Raw genomic sequence first — 24,399 nt, 5'->3', positions numbered from 1 at the left:
GCCTAGCCCTATCTTGTTTAAAGGTATTCAGCAGGAAATATTGCTAAATAGTGTTTTATATTTTGTTTAGGTGGCTAAGAATGGTATCTCTGGGGAAAGCAGAATTTTCTATAGATTTTGAGATTAGAAAGTACAAAACCACCTAAACATTTCCTTGGTATTTACATTGTGATAAACTGTTTCTTAGGTAGGTACAAATATAATAACTCTAAGACAATTAAAATAGTCTAAGGGTTTTTTTTTTTTTTCTTTTTAACGAGCCACTGGTTAATGATAAGAATTTTAGAAGAGCTTTGTTTTTTTTTACTTTATAAAACTAATGTATTAACTATATTAATAAAATGACAATTATTTTATTTTCAAAAAAATCTACTCTTTTTCATTACAGTTGAAGCATTATTTTTTTACATTCATTTATTTGCCCACTTAATTGTTGTCTCTTCAGTTTTCTCTCAATGGAAATTTGAACTGTGAAACTGTACATACATTACATCTTAAAAAATCCACTTTTATTGACAGAAAGGTTATAGAAAATAACATTGTAAGTAAGAAATGCCGTAATATGGTCCAAGAAAGCTGTAAAATTTGTGCTTATCTTCAGGAAGATTCTATCATGTATTTTAGTGTACCCAAACAAGGCAAAGCCTTTAAGATTTCAGTGATTTAGAGTATATGTGGGTAGTATGATGTTTGCATCTTTTCTATACGTTGTAATACCACTGTCCTGGTTTATTTGGCATAAACCTAAAAATGGTATGAGATGAGAATTGGTAGCCAAAGGAGTTTAAAAGGTACTAAAAAGCAACTCTGGAATGTTGCCAGCCACTTTTAATCACTGCTCTCCCTGGTTCTAACATTTTATTTTTTCTTAAGCCAATCAACCATTGTAGTATTTCCAGACTCAGACCTTGTAAATCCTGGTACCAGGAATGTTTTGGTAGCAGGTTGATGCTCAAAAAAGAATAGCCTTAATTCTAAGAGGGTCAGTCTTTGTAATGAGGGTCCTCTTGTCTCTTCTTTAGCCTATTCCTCCTAAAAATAGCAAGGAAGTAGGTTTTGTTTAGAGATATTTAATGCAAACTTCACATTTATATGTATGAATTAGCAATGCTTGAAATCTCCTCCAGCTACTTATAAAATGTATGACAAATTATGACAAAGACATATTTATAAAAAGTAATAAAGCTGAAATGTTTTATAAATGTAGTTAGGTATTTAACAAAGAAAAATAAGAGAATACATTTTTACATGGCTTGTTGTTAGAGTGGTGATTTGTTTTGGATAGGAGTTTCTTAATTGACTTTGTCAACTAATATTAGAAGAAATGCATAGAGATTAAACCTCTGTCTTCCCCACCAACGCACATGTGCAGGTGTGTGTGTGCATACACACACACACACACACACTCAAATTTCTTTTTCTCAGACTTATACCACACACACACTTCTTCTTACCTACCTGTCTGGGTGATTACATTCTGAAGTGGAAGACAAGCAGAGTTCTTAAGTGATAATTCTAAAATCTTTTTTGTTACCAAAAATATCTGATGCCTTTTTGTTGTTGTTAGAAATATATTTTTCTTCCAGAATCCTTCTCTCCAGATTATGTTCCCCTAATCATGTTCCTTTTTCTTTTCTTTTTTACAAAAGGATTTGAGGACAGAAATGTTTCTTTTTGGATATTTCATTCATTACCCTGTACAATAGTTCTTTCTTACATTGTATTATATTATATACCCTATGGGTGTTGATAACTTTTATTGATACCAAAAAATCATTTTATTTTGGGACTATATATTTTCTTTCTGTTCCCTTACCTCTAACCTTGGTATACTTTAATACAGAAGAGAAAATAATAACGAATAAAGTTCATATATAAGAAATATAAAGGTTTCAATGTCTTAATTTTTTTTATTAGTTTGCAATTAGCACTGTCAAATGGATATCCCCAGATTCTGAGGCCCACAAAGCCCCCTAGATGTGTTTATGATATTGTTTGACTTAGAAAATATGCCAGCCTGGGAAACAAGTAATGCTCCAGGTGATTGCGTTCAAAAAAGAAAGCTTCCTGATCTTTTCAGTATCTGTGCTTTTCTACCCCAAGGAACAGTCATAAAACTTGCTGACATTTCTAGTCTATATCAAGAGTGGGATTTTCACAGTCATCATCAAATCACCCGTTAACATTGACATCTTGCTGTCTCGTGTGTTGTTTTTAAGATTTTTCTTTTTGAAACTAGGACTTAGGAAAAATAATAAAGCCAGTAGCTTTTCAAAAGAATGTGCTTCCTCATATATTATCTCATTTTATCCTCCTATCATAAGAGATGAGAGCAGGTGCCATTATCTTCATTTGAACAAAATCCTAAGCTGCGGAGAAATCAGGACTAGGCCAAGGTTCTCTTAGCACAACCTAGATTTCCATCTCCCAGACAAATACCTTGTGGGGAAGAGATTTCCATCTCCCAGTAGACCACCTTGTGGGGAAGACCAGTCACCAAATATATAGAGAGGGAGGAAAGGAAGGAAACAAGGATTTGATTTCCTTATTGATTCTAGTCAAAGTGCTGGGTGCTGCGACATCACTGTCTCATTTATTCTTCCTAGAAGCTCTAGAGCTAGATGGTGGTATCTTTTTTACAAAAGGGCAAAAGAAGGTTCAGAATGTAGACCATTGTGTTGGATAATATGGGGGATAATGGAAATGGTCTCAGACTTGGAGCCCTGCCCTCCCAGTCTAGTCCAGGAATTATTATAAAGACATTTTAAACAGTATCCACCCAAAGGATAGTGAGGTTAGAGAAGACCAAAATGGTCAGAGAAAACTTCTTATGGTGGGGGAGACTTGTGTTGAGTCTGCCAGGACAGCAAGAAGTGGGCAAGTGGGAGGGAGAGCCTAACACCCCATCAACACTGAAGAGCAAAGTAGAGGAGAAGCCCCGTGTGAGCCTAGAGCTTGTTCAGCCAGAGCAGATGAAGCCTTCTGGGGAGAGGGTGACTGTGAGAACCTGGGCTCTGGCCACAGGAGGCCTTGAAAATGTGTGGGAACAAGACCACAGGATTTTAAAACTGAAATTCATCTGGTTCAAACTCCTCATTTTATAGAAGGAAAACCATGATCCACAGAGGTGAAATGGCTTGCTTATGGTCACAACTATGTAATTTACAGGGCTGGGAAAGGCGCCGGTACTCTTATTCCTAATCCAGAATTATTTCTACCCTAGAGTGTATATGAAGCTGTTGGTGAGAGGGAGTAGTGAAGTGTGTCAGTGTTGAGATTCCTCTATCAATCTCAAAAACTCATTATTACTAATAAAAGTAATCTCTTAAAAAAAATACTTGTACCATTCCATATCGTGTTTGCTACTTGCTTGCCCTTGATAGCTGACAACCAGCTTCAGTTAGTCAAAGCACTTGAGAGATGCATTGGATGATGGAAAAGCTATTCTCTTCCATTTTTGTGTTTATTCTCTTTCCAAACCCGGAGAGTCAGCTACCATTCCGTTTTCCTGTAAATTATACTGGCACACACAAATGACGATAGTGAAATGCAATGAAATAATCTTTTCAGGGCCAGAGGCATCACTTAATGGTCAGTATGTAACCCCAGATGCAAATGTGGCTCAAATGCTACTTACCATTTTATTGGGTATCTGTTTTGTGCCCTATGTTCCTGTAATAAAAGGTTACAAATTTGCAAGGTTACCATTATCCTCATGCCACACAGGAGGAAACAGAGGCTCAGATAGGCTTGATAACTACCCAAGGTCCCACTACCAGTTAGTGGTATAGCTGCTTGCAGAACCCTCATTTGTCTGACCTCCAACTCCACCATACTTTCCCTGTTTTACCATACTGCCTCCATAAGATCCATAAGTAACCTAACAAATGATTTCATTTCAAAAGCAATAAAGCAATATATATTTATTGTAGAGAAGTAGGAAATTGAGAGAAAGAAGAAAATGAAACCCACACAGACATAGGACCAGTGCATTAGTATCTTATCTTCCCAGACCTCTCCTCTGCAGATTCACCCTGCTCTCCTTTCCAAACCTGAACCCACTGGGCCATGAAGACCCTTTGTTTAGCCTACACTGTAAGTTCAGCTGTGCCCCATGAATATTTTCTACAGAGTTGATGACAACGAAGCAGCTGGGCCTTAGTGGACAGAGTGTTGTGGGCAGCAACCAGGAGATCCGTGTTTTAGTTTTGGTTTTACCACTGCCCTGCTCTGTGCTGTGAGGCAAGTGACTTCTCCCCTGAGGTTCTTCATTTCTTCATGGATAAAATGAGGGAATTAGATTCCATCGATCTCTGCTGTTCCTTCTGCTTTTGATACTTTTTAATTCTACAGTTATGCTTCATGTTGACTTTGTCGGGCTCATATAGAGGGAATGGACAGAGCTCTGTTCTTAGGATCGTCTGGTGAGCTTCTCCAGCATGTAGGCATTGCCTGCTGTCTCAAGGTGTGTCACTTACTGTTGGTCCCCTCATATTTTGGGCCCATGTCATCATTCTCACCACTTGGATCTTTCAGCAGAGAAGGTGAGAAACTTGAGGCCTAGGCAGATATAAGGTATGTTTGTAGAAGGAAGCTTTGAGGCTCATGGAACTAAAGGCTGGGAGATGCGGTAGTTTGATGAAGCTTCTTTCCTGCCCCATGCCTCATAAGCACTGAAGGAAAGGAGAAGTGACTGTTAGGTGCCCCTCCATGGGCAACAGATAATTGTCAGTAAGCTATAATAACTAGAGGGGGACAAAATGCTTCAGTTCCATCTCTTGAATTTTATAATTGCATGACAGTAGTAATGATCATTTTTGTCATGTACCTACTATATGCTAGTTATCTTATATACATTATCTCTAATCTAAAACCACTCTGCAAAGTGATGGTGATTATTCTGATGATTTACAAATGAGATCAGAGAAATACAGTAACTTGTCTGTGCCCACGTAACTGCTGAGTAACATGTCTGGGATTCTGATGTAAGGTCCAGGCCTTAATGTTTTCTCTTCTGTCCTGCATCATAAATCTCTGCTGAATCATTTCCAACAGCTTAAAAACAAGTTCTGGTATTCATCCTAAAAATAATAACCACCACTCAGTAGCTTTCTGATTCTCTGTTTTTTGAACGAGTTATCTACACACTTCAACTTATCCCTCAGCCTTCTTCAGCTTGTCTTCTGCTTCTGTCATTCAACTAGAGCTGTTTTTATCAAGGTCATCTAAAATCTCCATATTGCTTAATTCAGTAGACATTGTTTTTTCCTCTTTTCATCTTTGATACAGTTGACCACTCCCTCGTTTGTTCTGCCTGGCTATTCTCCTTTCTTTGGTCTCTTCTCCACCCATCTTCTAAATTGGTGTTCCTATAAATTAGTCCTGGATCCTCTTTTGTTTCTCTGAACTCCCTCCCTAAGTGATCCCAGTCTTTACCATGGTGTTAAATACCATCTGTGTGTAGATGACTTCCAAATTTATAGCTTCAATCCAAACGTTTCCTCTGATTTCCTAACTAGTGTGTTCAACTCTGTACTTGACATTTCTATTTAGATGTTTTACAGGCTTCTCAGACTTAACATATCCCAAATGGAACTCTTGGATCTTCCCCCAAACTTGTTAGTCTTTCCTATCTTCAAATGGTAATATTCTGCCTTTTTGCTCCCCAATTCCCAGTCCATCTGCAAGCCTGTCATTCATATCTGCTAACTATAGCTTAAACTATCCATCCCTCTCCATCTCTACTCTCCCTACATGAGTTAAGCCACCATCCAGTCTCACCTGGACTACTGCAGTCGCTTCCAGATTATTTTCTCCACTCCTACTTAGACCTTCTTCCAAACTGCTCTCTGTGTATGTCCGATCAAATATTTGAAGCTATAAACCAGAGTTTTTTCTCTTGATCAAAATCATTCAATGGCATTCTATTACCTCCCCCGACTGCCAAAAAAAAAAAAAAAAAAAAAAAAATCCGAATTCTTTACCATGACCTGTGGGACTCTCTGCGTGATCTGGAGCTTGCTTTATCTAGCAACTTTGTGTGATGCCACTTCCCCGTTTATCTCCTGTGCTTTAGCAGGACTCCTGTCCTTTTGGTTCCTTGATCATAACTAGCTCTTTCCAGACCCCAGAATCTCTGCCTAGCTCTTTTCTCTGCCTGAAACAACCCAGTGCCCTGTTTCTTGAGTGGCTGCTCCATTTCATCCTTTGGTCAATATTGTTGCCATCCCTGAGAAGCTACCTCTGACCACATTATCTCAGTAGGGCCTTTCCTTCCCTTCCATTTTCTTCTATCTTTGTTCCTTCTTTGATTTTGTAATATTGCTATTACAAGCTGTATGTTTTGTGGTATACTTGTTTATTATTTCTCTCTAACTAGACAGAAAGCCTACATAGGCAAGGGGTCCTGTCTATATTGTTCAGTGTTGTATATCCAGCACTCGTTACAGTGCCCAGTGTAGTTGTAGCTCAATTTGCAAAATGGATAATGAAACTTAAAGTGAAGCTCACATGTAAAAGTTTGTTTCTCACTGGGAGACTAGAATCAAACTGTCCATCCCCATGCTTCATAACATTCATGCACTGGCCCTGTAAACAACTTCAAGATTAAGGAAAATGCTACTGGAGAAGCTCTGAATGGCGGATAGGCATTTAAAAGGCAGCATGAAGATTTAGGTCTGTGGCTTGAATAGTCATTGCTTTCCTCACTTGTTTTTCCATATTCACCTAGGCACGGGAAGCTACAAGAAGCATAGCTAAGGCTGGTCTTGGCCCTGGTCTCCTGGGTTCATTTCTGGAGATTTTCAAATGTGGTCTCCCTGGCTTAGTGAAAAATATGGTTTTTTGTTAAGACAACTATCTGAATTCCTCGCATACCTTAGTTCCTTAAACCAAGTTGAAAGCTTCCCAGGGAGGATTTTCATTGTGTTTAGTGCAGCGTGGCAGAATGGAAAGGACTTTGAACCAGAAGTTGGCTTGGATTTTTGTCTTAGTCCTGATTACCTTGGAAAACAAAATGAAAGTAAACCCTAAATAACAGTTTTCCTATCTGTGCAACATGACAATTGGGTGAGACGGTTTCTCCTAGCTTTTATCATCCTGAAATCTCTGATTCCTGTGGAAATTGTGGATGCTGAGGTAAACACAAAACTGCAGACTTTAAGGAAGCAGACCCTTTCCCCAAGGTCATTTGTATGGAGAAATAGTGAACACTCCCATAGACTACCCCAGCAAGTAGGAGAGAGAGAATGATAAATTCCTTGGAGATTCAGAACCCTTTAAGTTACCCTGTTTGACTTCCCTTGCCAGACCTTTAGTTTATTGGAAATTGTCCAAGGAAACAATCTTTTAGAGCCTACTGGTTTTAGGCTTTTGTTGACTTCTACTTCACTGCACCACGAATTGAAAAAGTGAATCAATTGGGAATAAGTAAGCTTGTGGCACCCCAAAAGAATCTTTTTCACTGTAATGCAAGCATCAGTCACTTGGTCACCCAGAGGACTACTCTTTCCTGAAAAATATGCAACAGACGAGAGAGAGAGAAAGCAGACTTCTTCCTCTATTCACAGGTATTATAAAGCTGAATCAGGAAGATTCTAACCCTAGTTTTTAATGTGAGTTTTAGTTTTCACAGTTGGCAACAGCTTGCATCCCTCTTTTTAATTGTTCCTACTCTGGACTGGCCTTTATACTAAATTCATTTCCATTTATTCTCAAAACATCCTTTGGGTTGGATGGTAGTGTCGCATTGTTCTTCCAGGTGAAGAAACTCAGGTGCTTAAAGGTTTTAAGTAACTTGCTAACTTTAGTCAGTGATTAGGTTGGGATTTGCACCAGGTAAATGAGTAATGATTCTTTCTCTGAGCCTGTGGGGTAACTAAACACATTTCCAGCATTTTTAATAGGAGCAGAAAGAGAGTAGGAAATTAATGACACACAATTCACAAGTCAGGTGTGCTCAGTCTCTGTCTTTTTCCTGGAGAATCCTGGGTGTTTTCTTTTCATCCAGTCCTATCAATACCCTTCCTTTCTAGGATGATACTTAGAGAGTATTCATTTTAAACATTCTAGAAGTGAAATCAAAACCTGAGTTAAAACACTGAACACTCAGGTTTTGTATGATCACGTAGTAGTGTTTCTTGAAAGCAAACCTTATTTGTAACTTAGAATCGTCCAGACCTGTTGCTTTAAATATTTTAATAAAACAGGATTTCCCCTCCCCCATTGAGGCCCACTTTTCTCCCCAATCACTTTAATTATGTGAGCTAGAATGCTGTTTCTCACACATCTTCAGTTCTCAACCTTGTTAAAATTAATCATATAATCCCCCTTTAAAACATAGTATTAAATCACCATAGTAACACAGTATCCAAGCTTTATAGATAAAACATAACAGCCATAAGAAGGTAGCGTTTGGTGTCCCCTTGACGGCCCTATAACTTTTATAGAAATGTGTTTCTTCTCCTGGCTGTGGAAGGTGGAGGGATAGCATTACTTACACCTGCTTTATGACCACGTTGCTTTTAAATTGCCACCTTGTTTTTGTTCACCTTCCTAGTTAAATAAGGAGAGTGGAACACTTTTTCTTTCTGAATTATTTTCTTGTACTCTCTAACCACTCTCTAAGGGATGGAGTTGTCTCCTTAAATATGATCAGGCAGAGTCCATTGGCCTTTGTATTGGAATACCTTGAAAATTCTTTAATTTTAATTATTTATGTGACTGTATAAGGGAGTTTTAGAAAGTCTACCCTATCTTTGAAAACTTAATTCATATCATACCCAAAGACTCAATAAGAATTCTGCCTTTGGAAAAAGCTTGGTGGTAAACCATTATTTTTAAATTTCTTCTGATAATTTATAAAGTAATTAATAGCTTATAGCATAGATTTGACTATTTTACCAATTTGAATATGCTTTGTAAAATACAATATGAGTTGATGAGTTCCTTTGAATAACTCAGTGTTGAATTCTAGCATATTATGTTAATATAAATTCAGGTATTAAAATTTGGATTTTTTAACCAAAAATACCTTTATTTTAATCTTCAGAGAAAAAACTCTTCTTTTTCTGAGGTAATTACCATTACTTACAAAAATGGATATACATCTTCAAAGCATTTCCCTTTAATGCGAAATTTAGCTTTATGGGATCTAAACATTTAAAGGTAAAAAGCACATTCTATTATGTTGCCGTTATAAGACAAAACTGAATCTAGCATAAGGTAGGGTAACCCATTCACTCTTCAGGTTCTTCTCTGACAGGAACCAGCATTATTATATTATTTCCACTTAGCAAAATCTGCTCTGATTTAATTATACTTCTTCCTGGCCAGGTGTGGTGGCTCATGCCTGTAATCCCAGCACTTTGAGAGGCTGAGGCGAGCGATCACTTGAGGCCAGGAGTATGAGACCAGCCTGGCCAAGACAGCAAAACCTTTTCTCTACTAAAAATACAAATTAGTTGGGTGTGTTGGTGCACACTTGAAATCCCAGATACTCAGGAGGCTGAGACATGACAATCACTTGAACCTGGGAGGCAGAGGTTGCAGTGAGCCAATATTGTGCCACTGTACCCCAGCCTGGGTGACAGAACAAGACTGTGTCTCAAAGTAATAATAATAATAATAACAACAATAATACTTCTTCCCTCTGGTGTGATTTCAAACTCAGTGACCTCTTCCAGTCCGTACTGACAAAGTCATCAAGTCCTAGAAGAGTATCCACAATTTCTTTATTGCTCTTCACCACAATGTGAATTCTTTTGTCTACAAGCTCTAGCAGCAACAGCTGGGCAGGGAGGTGCCATAACTATGTAGTTAGCCGCCATAACTATGACGGAAGTGGGATGTTTAGATTTTTAAAATGGAATGAAATCCAAGCTAACTGGTAAACTGATTTTAAAAACTGGATTTTTAGACATTTTACAATTTTTAAAAAAAAGTGTGGCTGGGCGCGGTGGCTCATGCCTGTAATCCCAGCACTTTGGGAGGCTGAGGCAGGTGGATCATGAGGTCAGGAGATCGAGACCAGCCTGGCTAACATGGTGAAACCCCGTCTCTACTAAAAATACTAAAAATTAGCCGGGCATGGAGGCGGGCGCCTGTAGTCCCAGCTACTCAGCAGGCTGAGGCAGGAGAATTGTGTGAACCCGGGAGGCAGAGGTTGCAGTGAGCCGAGATCACACCACTGCACTCCAGCCTGGCAACGGAGCGAGACTCCATCTCAAAACAAAACAGAGTTTCTGTAATCTGATTAGTATTATGTTTTTAAACTTTTTAAAAATAGATGTTTGAATGTTGCGCTTATGTGTGGTTTTAAAATTTTTGTATTGATACATTTTTAGCTTTTTTCTTTAAATGTGTTTCTTTAAAATGTTGTTTCCATTTCTTAGAAAGCACCATGCAATGCTAGACATTTTGGTTATTTCTGTCCTCTAAAATAGGAAATATGTTTCTCATAAATTCAGAAATTATGAAAGATATAGGAATTTAGGAAAGTAACACCTAAGCATGTCCTCTTAACAGTTTGAATTTCAGCTCCTACCCTTTGTAGCTGTGTGAATGTGATTCAGTTACCACCTATTCTGGTCCTTAGTTTCCTTTTCTGTAAAATGGGAACATCCTCTAAATTTTGTGGTTGTCATGAGAGTCAGGGAGATGGTCTACGCATATATGATGTCTAACTTTGTGGCTGGCACATAGTAACATTTACCTTCTGCTCTGGCAAGCACTCTTATTATCTGAACTAGGGAAGTTCTCAGGTGAGGATTGTTAGCAGCAAGCTGGTAGAGTGGCCTGTGGAATCAGAGCGAGGGTTAAAATCCAGCTTTTTGCCACTGATCAGCTGACCTTAGGCAATGCCTCTCTAGACTATTTCTTCATCAGCAAAATGAGGTTAATAGAGGGCACCTTTCGGGATTGATGCACTGACTAACAGAGCTGCCTCAGAGACTGAACTCAATAAGGAGAAGGTATGATAGCTCTGATTATTTGATTTCTGAGGTGGTCACTAGAATGGGCTGCCAGCTGTCTTTTTTTTTTTTTTTTTTTTTTTTTAAACTAGCTTACAGTCTGTTCCCTTGAAGTGTGTAAATTTTAAGAGTTCCACTGAGAGAGGAAATGTTATAAGTTCAACGACTCATTGTGATTAGATACTTTATCAAGAAACTTACTGCACATTCATTTTCCCCTTTGTTCTGCCTTTGCTGCAGCCTCACAGTTAGTCAAGTTGGCCAGAACTTCACGTTCGTGCTCACTGACATTGACAGCAAACAGAGATTCGGGTTCTGCCGCTTATCTTCAGGAGCGAAGAGCTGCTTCTGTATCTTAAGGTAAGGGAGAAGGCTTGGGCTGTTGGCTCATTCTCTGAAGCAATGTCAGCTTCTGCGTTACTCTTCCGTAATTAAATCTTCCAGCTGTTCATTTCATTTTCCTATCTGTTTCCCACAAGTCACTGCATTTGGGGAGAAGGACTTCACAGTGTTGTTCTTGCACTGTAAGTTCTGCAGATAATTGTATTTATTTATTTGTATCACATCCCTTGGGTGGGAAAGGGGACCATCTCTTCTGAGTAGTTTGTGGAAGCCAGAAAGTCAGTGTGGCTTCAGTGCCTTCTGCTGTTATCTGGAACTGTCAGAAATTAGCCTGTTAGACTTTCTCTTGGACATTTTGTGTATGTAAGATTATTAATAAAGTATGTGTCTGTGGCTCAGGACATCTTGCAGACACAGACTGTGTCCGCCTTAAAGTAACACCCTTGCCCCCTTTGGGTCAGTGAATGAAGAACTGTGTCCCATTTTGGCTACTTCTCCAGAGATTTGAAAAAAGTGCAGAATCGTGTAAGAAGGCTTCTTCAGGTCTTCTAAAAGCCCCTCATACACCAGAGCCACACTTGCTTAAGGCTCTGTTTCCTTCTGCCAGAGGGGTAAGCCATGCTCTGGGGTGGGAGGATGTGTGGAAATCCGATTTTGGAGCTGCTGGCTCTGTGGACTCCTGCTGGGCGCCTCCTGAGGGGGAAGTAAAGGCATCCCCCATGCTCCCCTCTCCATCTGCCTCAGTTAAGTAGGTGTCAGAGGGGCCTGCCTCCTGTCTCTCTCTGCTCGTGTGGAGCAGTCAGGGCACGGCAGCTGGAGGTGCCCATGACAAAACCCGGGCCCCCAGGCTTGAGTTGGGCCTGGGCCTGGGGATAAAAGGCCAGACCCTCTATGGATTCCAGAAAGGGTAGCTCTCTGCAGCACTAGTCCTCTGCACTTTCTTCTTCTCATCAAGAAAAGACTCCCCCACCGACTCCTGTCCCCCAAACCCACATACTCTCACACCATAGGGGAGGAGGGACTGACTTTGGAAGTTCCCATGCTCACTAACTGTCAATCTGGACTGCTATACATTTGCATTTCTCTATACAAATCTTAGTATCATTAGTACTTTTAATCAGTGAAGTCGACTCTCTTCTGCACCAAGGATAGCATTTGTAACCTGGGCACGAGAGGATGACTGCCAGAGAGGCTTTAGCAAGCAGGCTGCTTTGGGAGATTCTGTGTGTTCTGTTGTTCTCAAGCACGCCTCAGTAGCCCAGGCCCAAGAATTACCTGCCCGGAGTATTAGACTTTGATGTAAATGATTATTTACATTTGGATTTAACAGTGTGATCTTTTTCTTTTTAAAGAAAAATTTCTCTTTCAGTTTTGTCTGTTTTCTCTGTTATATTTCAGCCCTGGCCAGGCCACTGCATATTTATACAATTGGCCCTTGAACAATGTGGGTTTAAGGGTACTGGTACCCCCACACAGTTGAAAATCCGCATATAACTTTGACTCCTCAAAAACTCAACTATGGCCAGGTGCGGTGGCTCACGCCTGTAATCCCAGCACTTTGGGAGGCCAAGGTGGGTCAGGAGTTTGAGTCTGGTTGTCAGGGGTTTGAGACCAGCCTGAGCAACATGGAGACACCCGTCTCTAACTAAAAATACAAAAATTAGCCGGGCGTGGTGGCGTGGCATGCCTGTAATCCCAGCTACTTGGGAGGCTGAGGCAGGAGAATTGCTTGAACCCAGGAGGTGGAGGTTGCAGTGAGCCAAGATTGTGCCACTGCACTCCAGCCTGGGCGACAAGAGCGAAATCCCATCTCAAAAACAAAACAAAGCAAAACAAAAAGAAAACCCCACAAAAACTTTACTAATCCATAGCCTACTGTTTGCTGGAAGCCTTACCTGTAACATAAACAGTTGACTAACACATATTTGTATGTTGCATATATTATATTTTATATAAATTACTGTATTCTTACAATAATTAAGGAAGGGAAAAGTTATTAAGAAAATCACAAGGAAGAGAAAATATATGTGCTGTTCATTAAGTGGAAGTGGATCATCCTAAAGGCCTTCATCCTCATCATCTTCACGCTGAGGAAGAAGAGGAGGAGATGGTCTTGCTGTCTCAGATGTAGCAGAGGTGGAAGAGGTGGAAGGGAGGCAGGAGAGGAAGGTGTGACTTTTACTTTTAAAAAATCCACATATTGGCCAGACACGTGGGTTCACTCCTGTAATCCTAGCAGTTTGGGAGGCTGAGGCAGGCAGATCACCTGAGGTCAGGAGTTCAAGACCAGCCTGGCCAACATGGTGAAACCCCGTCTCTAAAAAAAAAAAAAATACAAAAATTAGCTGGAGTGGTGTCGGGGGTGCCTGTAATCCCAACTACTTGGGAGGCTGAAGCGCGAGAATCGCTTGAACCCAGGAGGTGGAGGTTGCAGCAAGCTGAGATCATGCCACTTCATTCTACCCTGGCCGACAGAGCGAGACCCTGTCTCAAAAAAAAAAAAAAAAAAAAAATCTATGTATAACTGGACCTGAGCAGCTCAAGCCTGCCTTGTCCAAGGTCAACTATGTATTTGTTTGGAGGTGGTGAGGCTTAAACTGAGTTCTTAGAGTTTTGCAAAAAGGTTTTTCCCCATAATATGTTTGGGTTACAATGTTTCTTTCCAAGCTATGTGTGTGTATGTGTATGTATACTCTAAACTGGCACTATCACTCAGCAAATCTTGATAATAGAAAAGTATTTATTTAAAAATTTATGCTTAAATTTGCTTGTCTCTGATTCTGATGTGTGACTTTGTGTGCCTATACAGGTAGGATCACGGATTTCATATTTGTGAGAAGCCAGTTGAATAGTCTTTGTGCTGTCATCCTTTAGAATGAAAAACAGCAGCAATTGGTGTGTTTTTAAAGTCTGTTATAATAGGTTAGAACTATGGAGAAAAATTCGGTGGGTTAATTCATTCATTTGTGTGTCAGTTCTTAATTGAATGCCTACTATTAGCTAGTCCCTGTCCTTGAGGAGTTCCCAGACTAGCTGGGGAGATGGATGATCACAATACAGCGTGCTGTATCTAATACACAGAATGATCCCAAGGCATAGTGTCTTCTTACTGTTGCTTTTCTAGTGCCAGAGGATAGTGACTGTGGCTAAAAATACAAGAGTCCTAGATGAATTCTGGAACATGAACTTTATGAGTATCTAATATGAGGGCAGAGAAGCTATCTTTTCCAGCTTGTGTGGAAATAAAGAGCACACCCACTGACACTTTCCCTGTATTGGGTTTGGGAACATTGCTAAGCGGAATCTAGCATGTAAATGGAAGGGTTTACTGTTAAAACTGGATGACTGGTTGGCAGTATATCCATTGGGGAGTGGAGAAGTCTGCCAAGAGAATGAGGGCTCAGTTTGGGTCTAGGTTACATTGTTGCATTGTCCTCTTCTGCTGCTCAGTCTCCTTGCTTTCTTCAGATACTTTCTCTTTAGTTAACCTGTGCCTTGAGGTCCAATCACCCTTCACAGTGTGCCCAGGGCTATGGCTCAAGTGTGCTCATAAACCACCTCTACTTTTGCTTTCTATTTCTTGTCTTAAGGAATGTAACTCTCTGTTATGGCATCTGTGCACACATAGCCCCTGTGGTTCCAGGATTTAGCTTCACTTCCTCCCTGCCTGATCTCCCAAACTACTATGCTTCCTGGCCCATATGAACTACTCAGTCTCTACTTTCACATGTTTACCCATCCTCCCAGACTCAGCCTAGGCACTTCAACAGAGTAGCCTTCCCCATGTAGAGGTAATCATTTCCTCTCTGGCACACCCAGTGTGCTTTGCATTCTTCAGTTACACACTTATAACCTTGGTCCTCCTTTGTTTTCCTCCTATTGGAAGGTCAACTCTTTAGGGGTAAAGGCTGGATCTTAATTAACTATGTATCTCCAGCACTTAGTGTAATGCTTAACCAAGATATTGTGTGCATTGTGATCAGAGAAGGGGAAATGCATCAAGAATGGGAGGGCAGGGCACCAAAGACTTTGAATGAGAGGACAAGTGTCATGGGACATAAATTCAGAGAGGAAATATGAAATAGTTGTTGGAAGAAGTGTGGTTCACATTACCAAACTCATTTCATGCTAGTTATAAGAGATGCACCTTTTAATCTCACAGTGGAGGTTCAATATTGAGTGATAGGCATTTTGTCCATGAAAGGTTAAGCCATCTGTATTTTAAAATTTAAACTTAATTTCACAATGAAAGATTTTTAGACACCCTTTATGCAACATAACCTACTTATTAAGTTCCTTTTTATTTTCTGTACCTCCCCACTAGGGCATGAGCTCCATGAAGGCTGGGAATTTTTATGTTTTTTTCTCCCCCATAAATACATCCAAAGTTTATTGAAGAATATTCTGGCTCATAGCTGACACTCTCAGCTAGTCTGGGAACTCCTCAAGGACAAGGACTTAGCTAGTACTTGTTTTATGAAGGAATGAATGGGGAAATAAGCCCATGTTTATTAAAAAACATTAAAAACATTGGTTTGAACTCTTTATACCAGCTAACCTTGGCAGAAACCTAGTTGTACCAAACAAGTCCCGTTAACACAAATGCCACTATAAATCAAATGCATTATTTCCTCCCATAGTTGACTAGTTCCTGTCACTGAAGAATTTTACTCCTCCTTGAGATTTGCCACATTATTTAATGAGTTCCTGGATGGGAGTTGATACTAAATTAAAAACACCAGCTAGGAGAACAGTTATTATGGATTAGTTACTCTCCATAAACACAGGGATGTGAGAGCATTTTAGCATTTTCAGATTGCACCATCTAAGTCTGATGCAATATATGCATTTATCTCTGAAATCTTTCAATATTATAAAACAAAGTGACCTAGAATTGAAATTTTGTTTTGACATTTGATATTTGATTTGCCCCAATGGCACATACTCCATCAAGGCCAAAACTGTAATGAAAGATGCTATTTCTAGCCAACTTCTGATTCTGGATCAACAGAAGGAACACAAGAGTTCAAAGCTTTAAATTTGTGTTTGAGGGTTATGGGGAGATATGTCATACAATAATTAAATACCTTTTGTCTTTTATAAAGGAACTGCACAAATATTTGCCCTATAGTTTTCTCCTCCTTCCATTGGGATCTTATTGAAGCTCTTAAGAAAGCTGTAACTGTCCTTACACCCAAATAAAACTCTATTTTTATTATACATTTTGGGAAGAAAAAACTTTTTTCCTCAAGATGCTGTCTAAATTTTTTTAGTTTAACTTTATAAATTTTTATTCAATTAAAAAGTATCTGAGTACCTAGTATATACCCGGAATGGGCAATACATAACACTTGGTCTCTGGCCTTCACTTATCTCAAGGCCCCTTAACATAAACACAGAGATCTAGCCCCAGGTCTCCATTTGCAAACTCTTCAGATATCACACTCATCCAAGATTTTGATGAGCTGAACTTTCTGAACTTGGCAGTACAAAATTAAAACAAAAACAAAAACAAAAACTAAGTACTTCTTGTCATTTACCAAATATAAAATCTAATATGTTTCTAGGTACACTATTCACGGACCACCTCTGATTTTGATATCCACCTCCCACTGCACTTCTGCTACCCTCACTCTTTTAGGAACTGCTCAATCTTTGGGATGGGAAAATGTAAACAAGTAATTAAAATATAATGTGATCAGTGTTGTTTTAAGAAAATATATTTATGTGTAAGGTTCTTCAGAGTCACAGATTAGACAGTGCCCATCTCTAACTTGAGAATAAGAGAAAGTGTTACTGATGGGTTCCAGTTAAACTGAGTCTTGCAGAATGAGTGGGGGCTTGCCTGGAGGAAGATGGGAGAACAGCTCTCTAGGCAGTGAGAGCTGATACGCAAAGGCCCCAAGAAATGAAAGGTATAGGAAGATGAAAGGATGCTGAGAATGCAATGAGAGAGAGCAATAGCAAGAGATGATGCCATGGAAGTCTGGGGCCCAATTGTGAGGGGTGTGCTCAAGATTTTAGATTTATCTGGTAGCAAATGGAATGCTGTCAGCTGGTTTCGAGTAGACATTAGGGATGCTGATGTTTGTAGACCAATGCGAAAGTAATTTTTTGGAATGTGAAATGTGCTTGGGTTTTTCTGGTTATTGTTTGAGGGGATGTTGCATGTCACTTTGGAGGTAGCACCCAGATTTAGACTGGATTTTTCAAACCTCAACTGCAGGCGTTTTGTTTTGTTTTCTTTTAAAAACAAGGATAGTGATCGTCCTTCCTTCCATGCTACTTGGCCTATAGACTTGAGTCTAAACCTGAGTGTTGTTCAGTGAGAACCTTCTTCCTTCTGGGGCACTTTCTGATCTCATGACTGGAATGACCATTGCATCCATTCTTAGCTGTGTTACATTCATTTTCACTTGAAACACAGAAAAGCTCCGTTTCCACGGAACAAAAAAGAAGCTAGAAGTAATAAAGGAGTCTGGTTTTAAGAACTTTGGCTTCCCTTGCTGACTGTTCCAGTGTTTTTAAGCAACACAGACAGTTCAGGAATAAAATCAAAGGACTCTGTTTCCTCAGGCAGGTGCGGTGGCAGAAGCCCTTTTGAATTGTGTGTTAGCTGCTTTAGTTTGAAATAAGTGTTTGAGAGGTGGGGGAGGGAGTCAGGAGGAAGGCTGTGGGGACAGCTCCCAGATTTTTACCTTGAAAGCAGGTGCTGCTGAAATATTCCAGAAACAGATGGAATCTCCTTTTCTTGTTTTAAGCTATTTATGGTTGTCTCGCCCGAGGGTACCCTGCTATACAAAAATGCACAGCCTGATGTTTGAGGGCAGTTGGGCATCAAAGCTGGGGCCCCTCTGGGAGAAATCAGCCTTTCTTCCCAGTGCCTTAAATGCCATTCTGGAAACCTGGGTCTTTCATACCGTTTAACAGAGGACTTTCCTTTGCCTTTTGAGTGTTTCTGTCTCTCTGGAACGGTTTGATTTCTTTTTAATTCTTCTCCTTAAAAGTAAGCTGGGTACTGTGTTGTTCTTGTTATTCTCTGGATGGTCAGTTGGCAGAAGGCCCCACTGCTAAGGCAGATTGATAATTTCACCGATTGTGGGTCTCAGAACATGGCTTCTGTCAGAAGCTGAACATAGAGGATGGGCCAGGGAGGCTGCTCTTTCCCAGGCCCAGAGCCCTTCTGAGTTCCTCAGTATTCTGAAAGGCTTGTGTGGGTGCAGGGCACAAGGTGCTCTTCCGAACATCACTTTGTGGGAGGTTATAACTATTTTCTCTGAATTAAAAAAATGAAGTGGTTGGGGAATGTTGCGTGTTTTATTGCCATACAGATGCCTTCATACTTAGAAACATATATAATCCTCTGGGGAGCCACAACTCAACAGTAGTAACAAGCTGTACAGTTTAAAGAAAATCATCTTTGAAGGGAAGAAAGAGAAATAGCTGAAACTGCCCTTGCACTCCCAGCGGCCTGCTGTTGGAGGTTGATTTGAGGGCTGGGAAGCTGCGCAGTTGGAAGGACAGGTGTGTCTTCTGCAGTGGCCATGGGGGCTGGAACCAGCAGCCAGCCTCAGGCTGTCCACTGCAGGGGGAAGCTCCCTTTCTCCTCCTGATCCTTTTTGGAGGACACCATCCTGGCACAGCCTTCCCTCAAGCAACCTGACCCTAGGGTTGTAGGGTATTTGAAACTCCAAGACTTTGGCTAAAAGAGATTTTTTATTTTTGAGACGGAATGAGTTGTAAACCTTACAAGAGGTGTGATATTTTCTCACTCTGTTCTGGAAACAGAACACTTCCTTGTCATAATGCTCATGAAGCTTAGTACAGGGCAGGAAGTGAATCCACCTCAAGAACTCCGGGAGTGTAGTTCTGCCTTGTTTTTTGCTCCCCACCCACCCCGCATTCTTCAATCATTTTGCTACCTCCAGCGACTACTGGTGATGGCTAATGTTACTTCATCATTTTGGACATGGATAGACTAACACTGGATAACTCACTACAGAGGATTTGGAGTGGAAGGCAGGAATTAGCATTTATCAACATTTATTTAATATGCCAGCTGGTTTATATAATTTTCATTTATTTTTATAGCAATCTTATGAAATTATCTCCATTGTAGAGATAAAGGGTTTGAGGCTGAGAGAGATGCAGTGACTTGCCTAAGATCTCGAGGAGAAAGTTAAGGAATCTGGTTTGGAAGCTAAAATCCAACCCAAAGTTTATACTCTCAACTGAAAATTCTGTCTTCCTACCACCAAAGCAACATTTACTGCTTTCAAAAGGATATTCATCCTCTCTTTCTGTATGTGTATATTTAGCTTAAAAAGACATAATGAGTAGCTTGCCCTTGCAGAATGAGCTCAGAGGTGAGCTTAAAGAGCTTTCAGAAGTAATGTACTACAGTTCACCCTCATCTTATAAATAATGAAAATGAAACATGAATAAGACAGGAAGATTTTTGTTCCAAGCTCTTTGGCTGGTGAATGACAGTCTTCTGACCTCCAACCCAGGGTTTTGCCCGTGTTATGGCAATGATTCTTCCAACTCAGGAGAATAAGCCCAAGGCCAGCTGGAACTAATGTTTCTTCAAGACTCAGTAGCCCCTGATTAGTGTTAAAGAGTCACGTTCCCATTTGGTTAGCATCATTATGACCAATGTGAATAATCCAACTATGTGATTATAGAGTGAACAAGATGAACAGTTCTGTTTAAATCCAATGCAAGGTATGTTTGAATGGAAAACCAGTGAAATAGAGCCTGTCTTTTGAAAGAAGCTCAGAATTCCACATGAGGGACCCTTTTTGGGAGATGAAAAAGCATTCTACAGGAGAGGCTCCTTGGTGCTTTTTGATTGAGTTTGAGTGTCAACAATTTTTCTTGGACCTCCCTGCAAGCCAGCCACTTTCCTTCAATAGCAATAAGCAGAAGGCATTTATCTGAGCCTGATCTTTGCTTTTCACTGGGTGGGAGGTGGAAAAGAAAATGACTCAAAATACACCTCACGCCTAAAATTGCCCTTTGCTTCCAAGCTACGCTCTTAAGAGCAAGATAGACTCCTGAATACAGGAGTCTGAATTTAAGTTGTCTGGCCCTCTCAAGGATCAGTTTTAGAAGCAGTAGGAAGCCTAACATCTCTCCATCATGGAGAGGCCCCGAGAGACTGCAATAATAGTGTACTTCTTTACAGAAAAATCATGGTGCCATGATTGAAGTTTGAAGAAGTTTGAAGACCCCACAATTCCAGCAATCAATTATGAGCCACTTATTTTTAGGATGTTATTTTTTAAGATTATAAAGATATACTTTCTCATTAGAGAAATTTGGAAAACTGCAGAAAAGAAAAGAAATTTGTCATCCCAGCATGCTGATAATGACTAAGGGTGTTTCCTTCCCTGAATTGGGATGATGCTGTAGGTATAATTCTGTATCTAACTTTTTCACTTATTAAATTGTAAGCATCTTTACATATCATTAAATATTCTTTCCTGAGAATGTTTTTAATTACATAATTTATTTGTGTGAGATTGATTTATAATACAAGGAAAGAAGCTCTTAGTAATCTGAAAGAATATTTCTTGCTAAGGCTTATCATAATTCTTTTTAAAAATGCATTTGCTGTACTGTCGTCATTCAGCTAACTACTTGGTATTTTTTTAAGAAACACTCAACTATTTTTTTATCTTAACATGTGAGCTATTACCTGATTCCTGACAATGAAGAATAGTTATTAGCTTCTGAAGCAATGAACAGAAGAGTATAAAAATAGTATCAAAAGTCTTGGTTAAAATCAAGTGGCAAATAATGTGTTGAGTTTATGTTTCCATATTTTATTTTGTATATTTACATCTTCAGAGTAAGTAATTTTTATTAGCATGAGTTGTAAAATGCAAGTTGTAACATTAAGGGAACACTTTTAAAATTAGATAGCAATATAATTTTGAAATTAGAATATATTACATTCCAAGTGAAAGCAAATTACATGTATCTCAAAACTTTATATAAACTTATGGAAGCTTTAAACATTGTAGAGAAAATTAAATTCTATATATTGTAGTATGCAGTGGAAATTAAATAGGCTTTGATTTCCTGCTCATGGGACTTGAAACTACCAGTGATCTTACACAAAACCAAGGGCAATTGTTGTGCTTTAGCTCAATCCACAAGTGTTAAATATCACATGGAGATTTTTAATCCCTTATCTATAATGCAAAGCAATATTTATTACAGAATTAATTCTGAGAGGCATCATTTATGGTTTCTAATCCATTCTACTTCAGATGCCTTTGAAGTGAAGTGGTAGGGTTTTGCGTGTGGGGTTGATTGTCCCGTTGTTCATTTGCACAGTCTGGTATTTTCACTCGCTCTTGATGTGAATTATGCAGCAAATTCACCAAAATGCAGCAAAAAGGCTTGGCTTGAAAACTTTTACATTTTAAAAACCCATTTTAAGAGTGTGGTGGAAGAAGAAGTTGGGTGAAATTCAGTGTCCTGCAGTTTGTTGTCTAAGCTCCTTGTGATGACTGACTGATTTCTTTTGTATTTTAATTTTAAAATTCTGGTTCCATCAGAAAACAAGTTTTTAAGTGGTTAAAAAACAAAAACACACTGCAAACAAAAACAACCCCAAGCCAAAAGAGACTCTAAAGAATGTCTGTTTGCTAGTATTCTGTTTTCTGCTGAGCTAGGATTTTTACTGTCACTTTTGTAAATTTAGTAATTTTGGATACCAATTTTGGAGAAACTTTAATTTGTGCTTTTTCTCTTTTATTAGTATATGAAAATTATACCCAATATCGATCATCCTTATTGAGTAAAGATAACTGTTGTCCTCTGACCCCTGAAAACAAAACTTGTATAAGTATCTTTTCATTTTACTCTTTGTTAACATTCTCCAGAGATTGCAATTCTAGGTCTTTTTATTTGAAGGGATGGTTTAACTTTCAAGGACTCCCATGAACTTGTCCATTCCTCAGATTTAGTGTACTCGAGTGTCGCTAATCTGAACGTCCACAATTCAAAATGCTCTAAAAGCTTTTTGAACACCAACACGATGCTCAAATGAAATGTTCATCAGAGCATTTTGGATTTCCAGATTAACAGTGCTCAATATTCTGCAAATATTCCAAAATCAAAAGAAAATCTAAAATCTGAAACATTTCTGGTCCCAAATGTCCCAAATGTTTTGGATAAGGGATATTCAAACTGTATTGTAATGGAACAAACATTGGTGCTATACTTTGATTTTTTTTCAATCTTCTTAAAAACTGGATTTATAATAAAAATATTTTAACTTGGCTGTCATTTGTTCTTTGTCTCAGTTATTTCAGTGGCAAATTGTGGATAATACTAATGCAGAATATTATTCTGAAGATTAAATAAAACAGTAAATACTTGATAAAGTTCCCTGTATATTATATCCATTGTGTAAATGTTTGATCACAACCCTGTGCTTTTCCTTTTGTAAATTGTGAAATATAACCTGCAAACAGAAAAGGGCATCGAATGTACATATACACATTCACAGACACATAAGTAAACATAAATATACAGCAAATACCCATGTGATTACCATCGAAGTTAAGAAATTACTAGCACGCTGATATTAATTTTTCCAGCTATGTATACATCCCTAAGTAGTATAGTATAGCTTTATTTGGTTTTGAACTCTCTGAGTTGCCTTATACAATTTACAATTGTTATTTTCAGTCTTACTTCTTTTGCTTAACCTTTGAGATTCACCCATGCTGTTGCTTATAGTTGTAGTCTGTTTTCTTTGCTAGCTAGTGTTCTGTGTTGTATGATGATATACCACAGCTGGTTTATGTAATTTTCATTTATTTTTATAGCAATCTTACGGAATTGTCTCCATTGTAGGGATAAAAGGGTTGAGTTCTTTATGCATGTAACTGTAGGTGGCCATTAGACTGTTTCTAGCATGTGACTTTTATGACCATTCTTGAACAGCTATACTGGTGCACATAGACTTAACTTCTGTGTACTGTATGTATCTAAGGAGTTGAATAGTTGTGTCATAGGACATGTATATTATTGACTTTATTGGGATAAATGCCAAATTGGGCAATTTTATTCTATTAAGCCCAATCAACTTTATTGGGATAATGCCAAATTGTTTCCTTACGTGGTTTCACCATTTTCTGCTTCTGCAAGGTGTGGATGAGCATTCTGTGTGCCACACTGCTGCCACTTGCTCCTTGCTTTTTAAAGAAGATACACCAGCATACACTTCACTTTTTTCAAAGCCCATGAGATGTAGGTATTATTACCCTTATTTACTTCTCCAAACATTAATCTGGTTTTGTCATTTGCAGAGGTATTGCTAGAGAAGGAGGCAGTCCCTGGAGTTGTGAGAGAAAGTTGATCATTATCTGAAAGGTAAAATGAGTTACACGGTGGCATGGCATAAGAGTGTGGTCTAGCGTCAGAGTAGGGCCTGCATTCCAGTCGTCTTGATTTGGAAATGAGCTTCTGGTTACTCCATTTACTCTGTCCTAGCCTTAATTTCCTCATATCTCCTTTTTTGGTGAGGATTAGAGATAATATAAGTAGGCCAGGCACGGTGGCTCACGCCTGTAATCCCAGCACTTTGGGAGGCCGAGGCAGGTGGATCACCTGAGGTCGGGAATTCGAGACCTGCCTGGCCAACATAGTGAAACCCTGTCTCTCCTAAAAATACAAAAATTAGCGGGGCATGGTGGTGTGCGCCTGTAATCCCAGCTACTCGGGAGACAGAGGCAGGAGAATTGCTTGAACCTAGGAGGCGGAGGTTGCAGTGAGCTGAGATTGCACCATTGCACTCCAGCCTGGGCAACAGGAGCAAGACTGTGTGTCCAAAAAAAAAAAAAAAAAGAGCTAATATAAGTAAAGAACATTGGCAAGGTGGTCGTGGACATCTCACCACATCGCGTAGTATGGTAGATATTGAAAGGTAGACCAATTGTCATAGGTGAGATGTATGTGGGCATGTATGCGACAAAGTGCACTTGAGCCTAGGTTATGCCAGCTTACAGATGACACTTGATAATGAGGTAGGCACTTACACACTGTTGGTCAGGTTGTAAAATGGTCC

General features: G+C 39.3%; 1 protein-coding gene across 14 annotated transcripts in view; it reads left to right on the top strand.

The window, feature by feature from the left end:
* The window catches only part of LOC105463895 (DENN domain containing 1A), a 547,224-nt gene that overhangs the window by 159,913 nt on the left and 362,912 nt on the right, over positions 1 to 24,399 (top strand). For all 14 annotated transcript variants that reach the window (XR_011612854.1, XM_071078302.1, XM_071078304.1 and 11 more), the window contains one exon: positions 11,211 to 11,330. Coding sequence is in view for 13 of the 14 variants with exons in the window: in XM_071078302.1 (XP_070934403.1) it covers positions 11,211 to 11,330 (120 nt within the window). In the remaining variant the exon portion in view is untranslated. The remainder of the gene's footprint in view (positions 1 to 11,210; positions 11,331 to 24,399) is intronic.

The sequence above is a fragment of the Macaca nemestrina genome, chromosome 14 (assembly GCF_043159975.1).
Source record: "Macaca nemestrina isolate mMacNem1 chromosome 14, mMacNem.hap1, whole genome shotgun sequence".
Lineage (NCBI taxonomy): Eukaryota > Metazoa > Chordata > Mammalia > Primates > Cercopithecidae > Macaca > Macaca nemestrina.
This window is presented reverse-complemented; position numbering and strand designations above follow the sequence as displayed.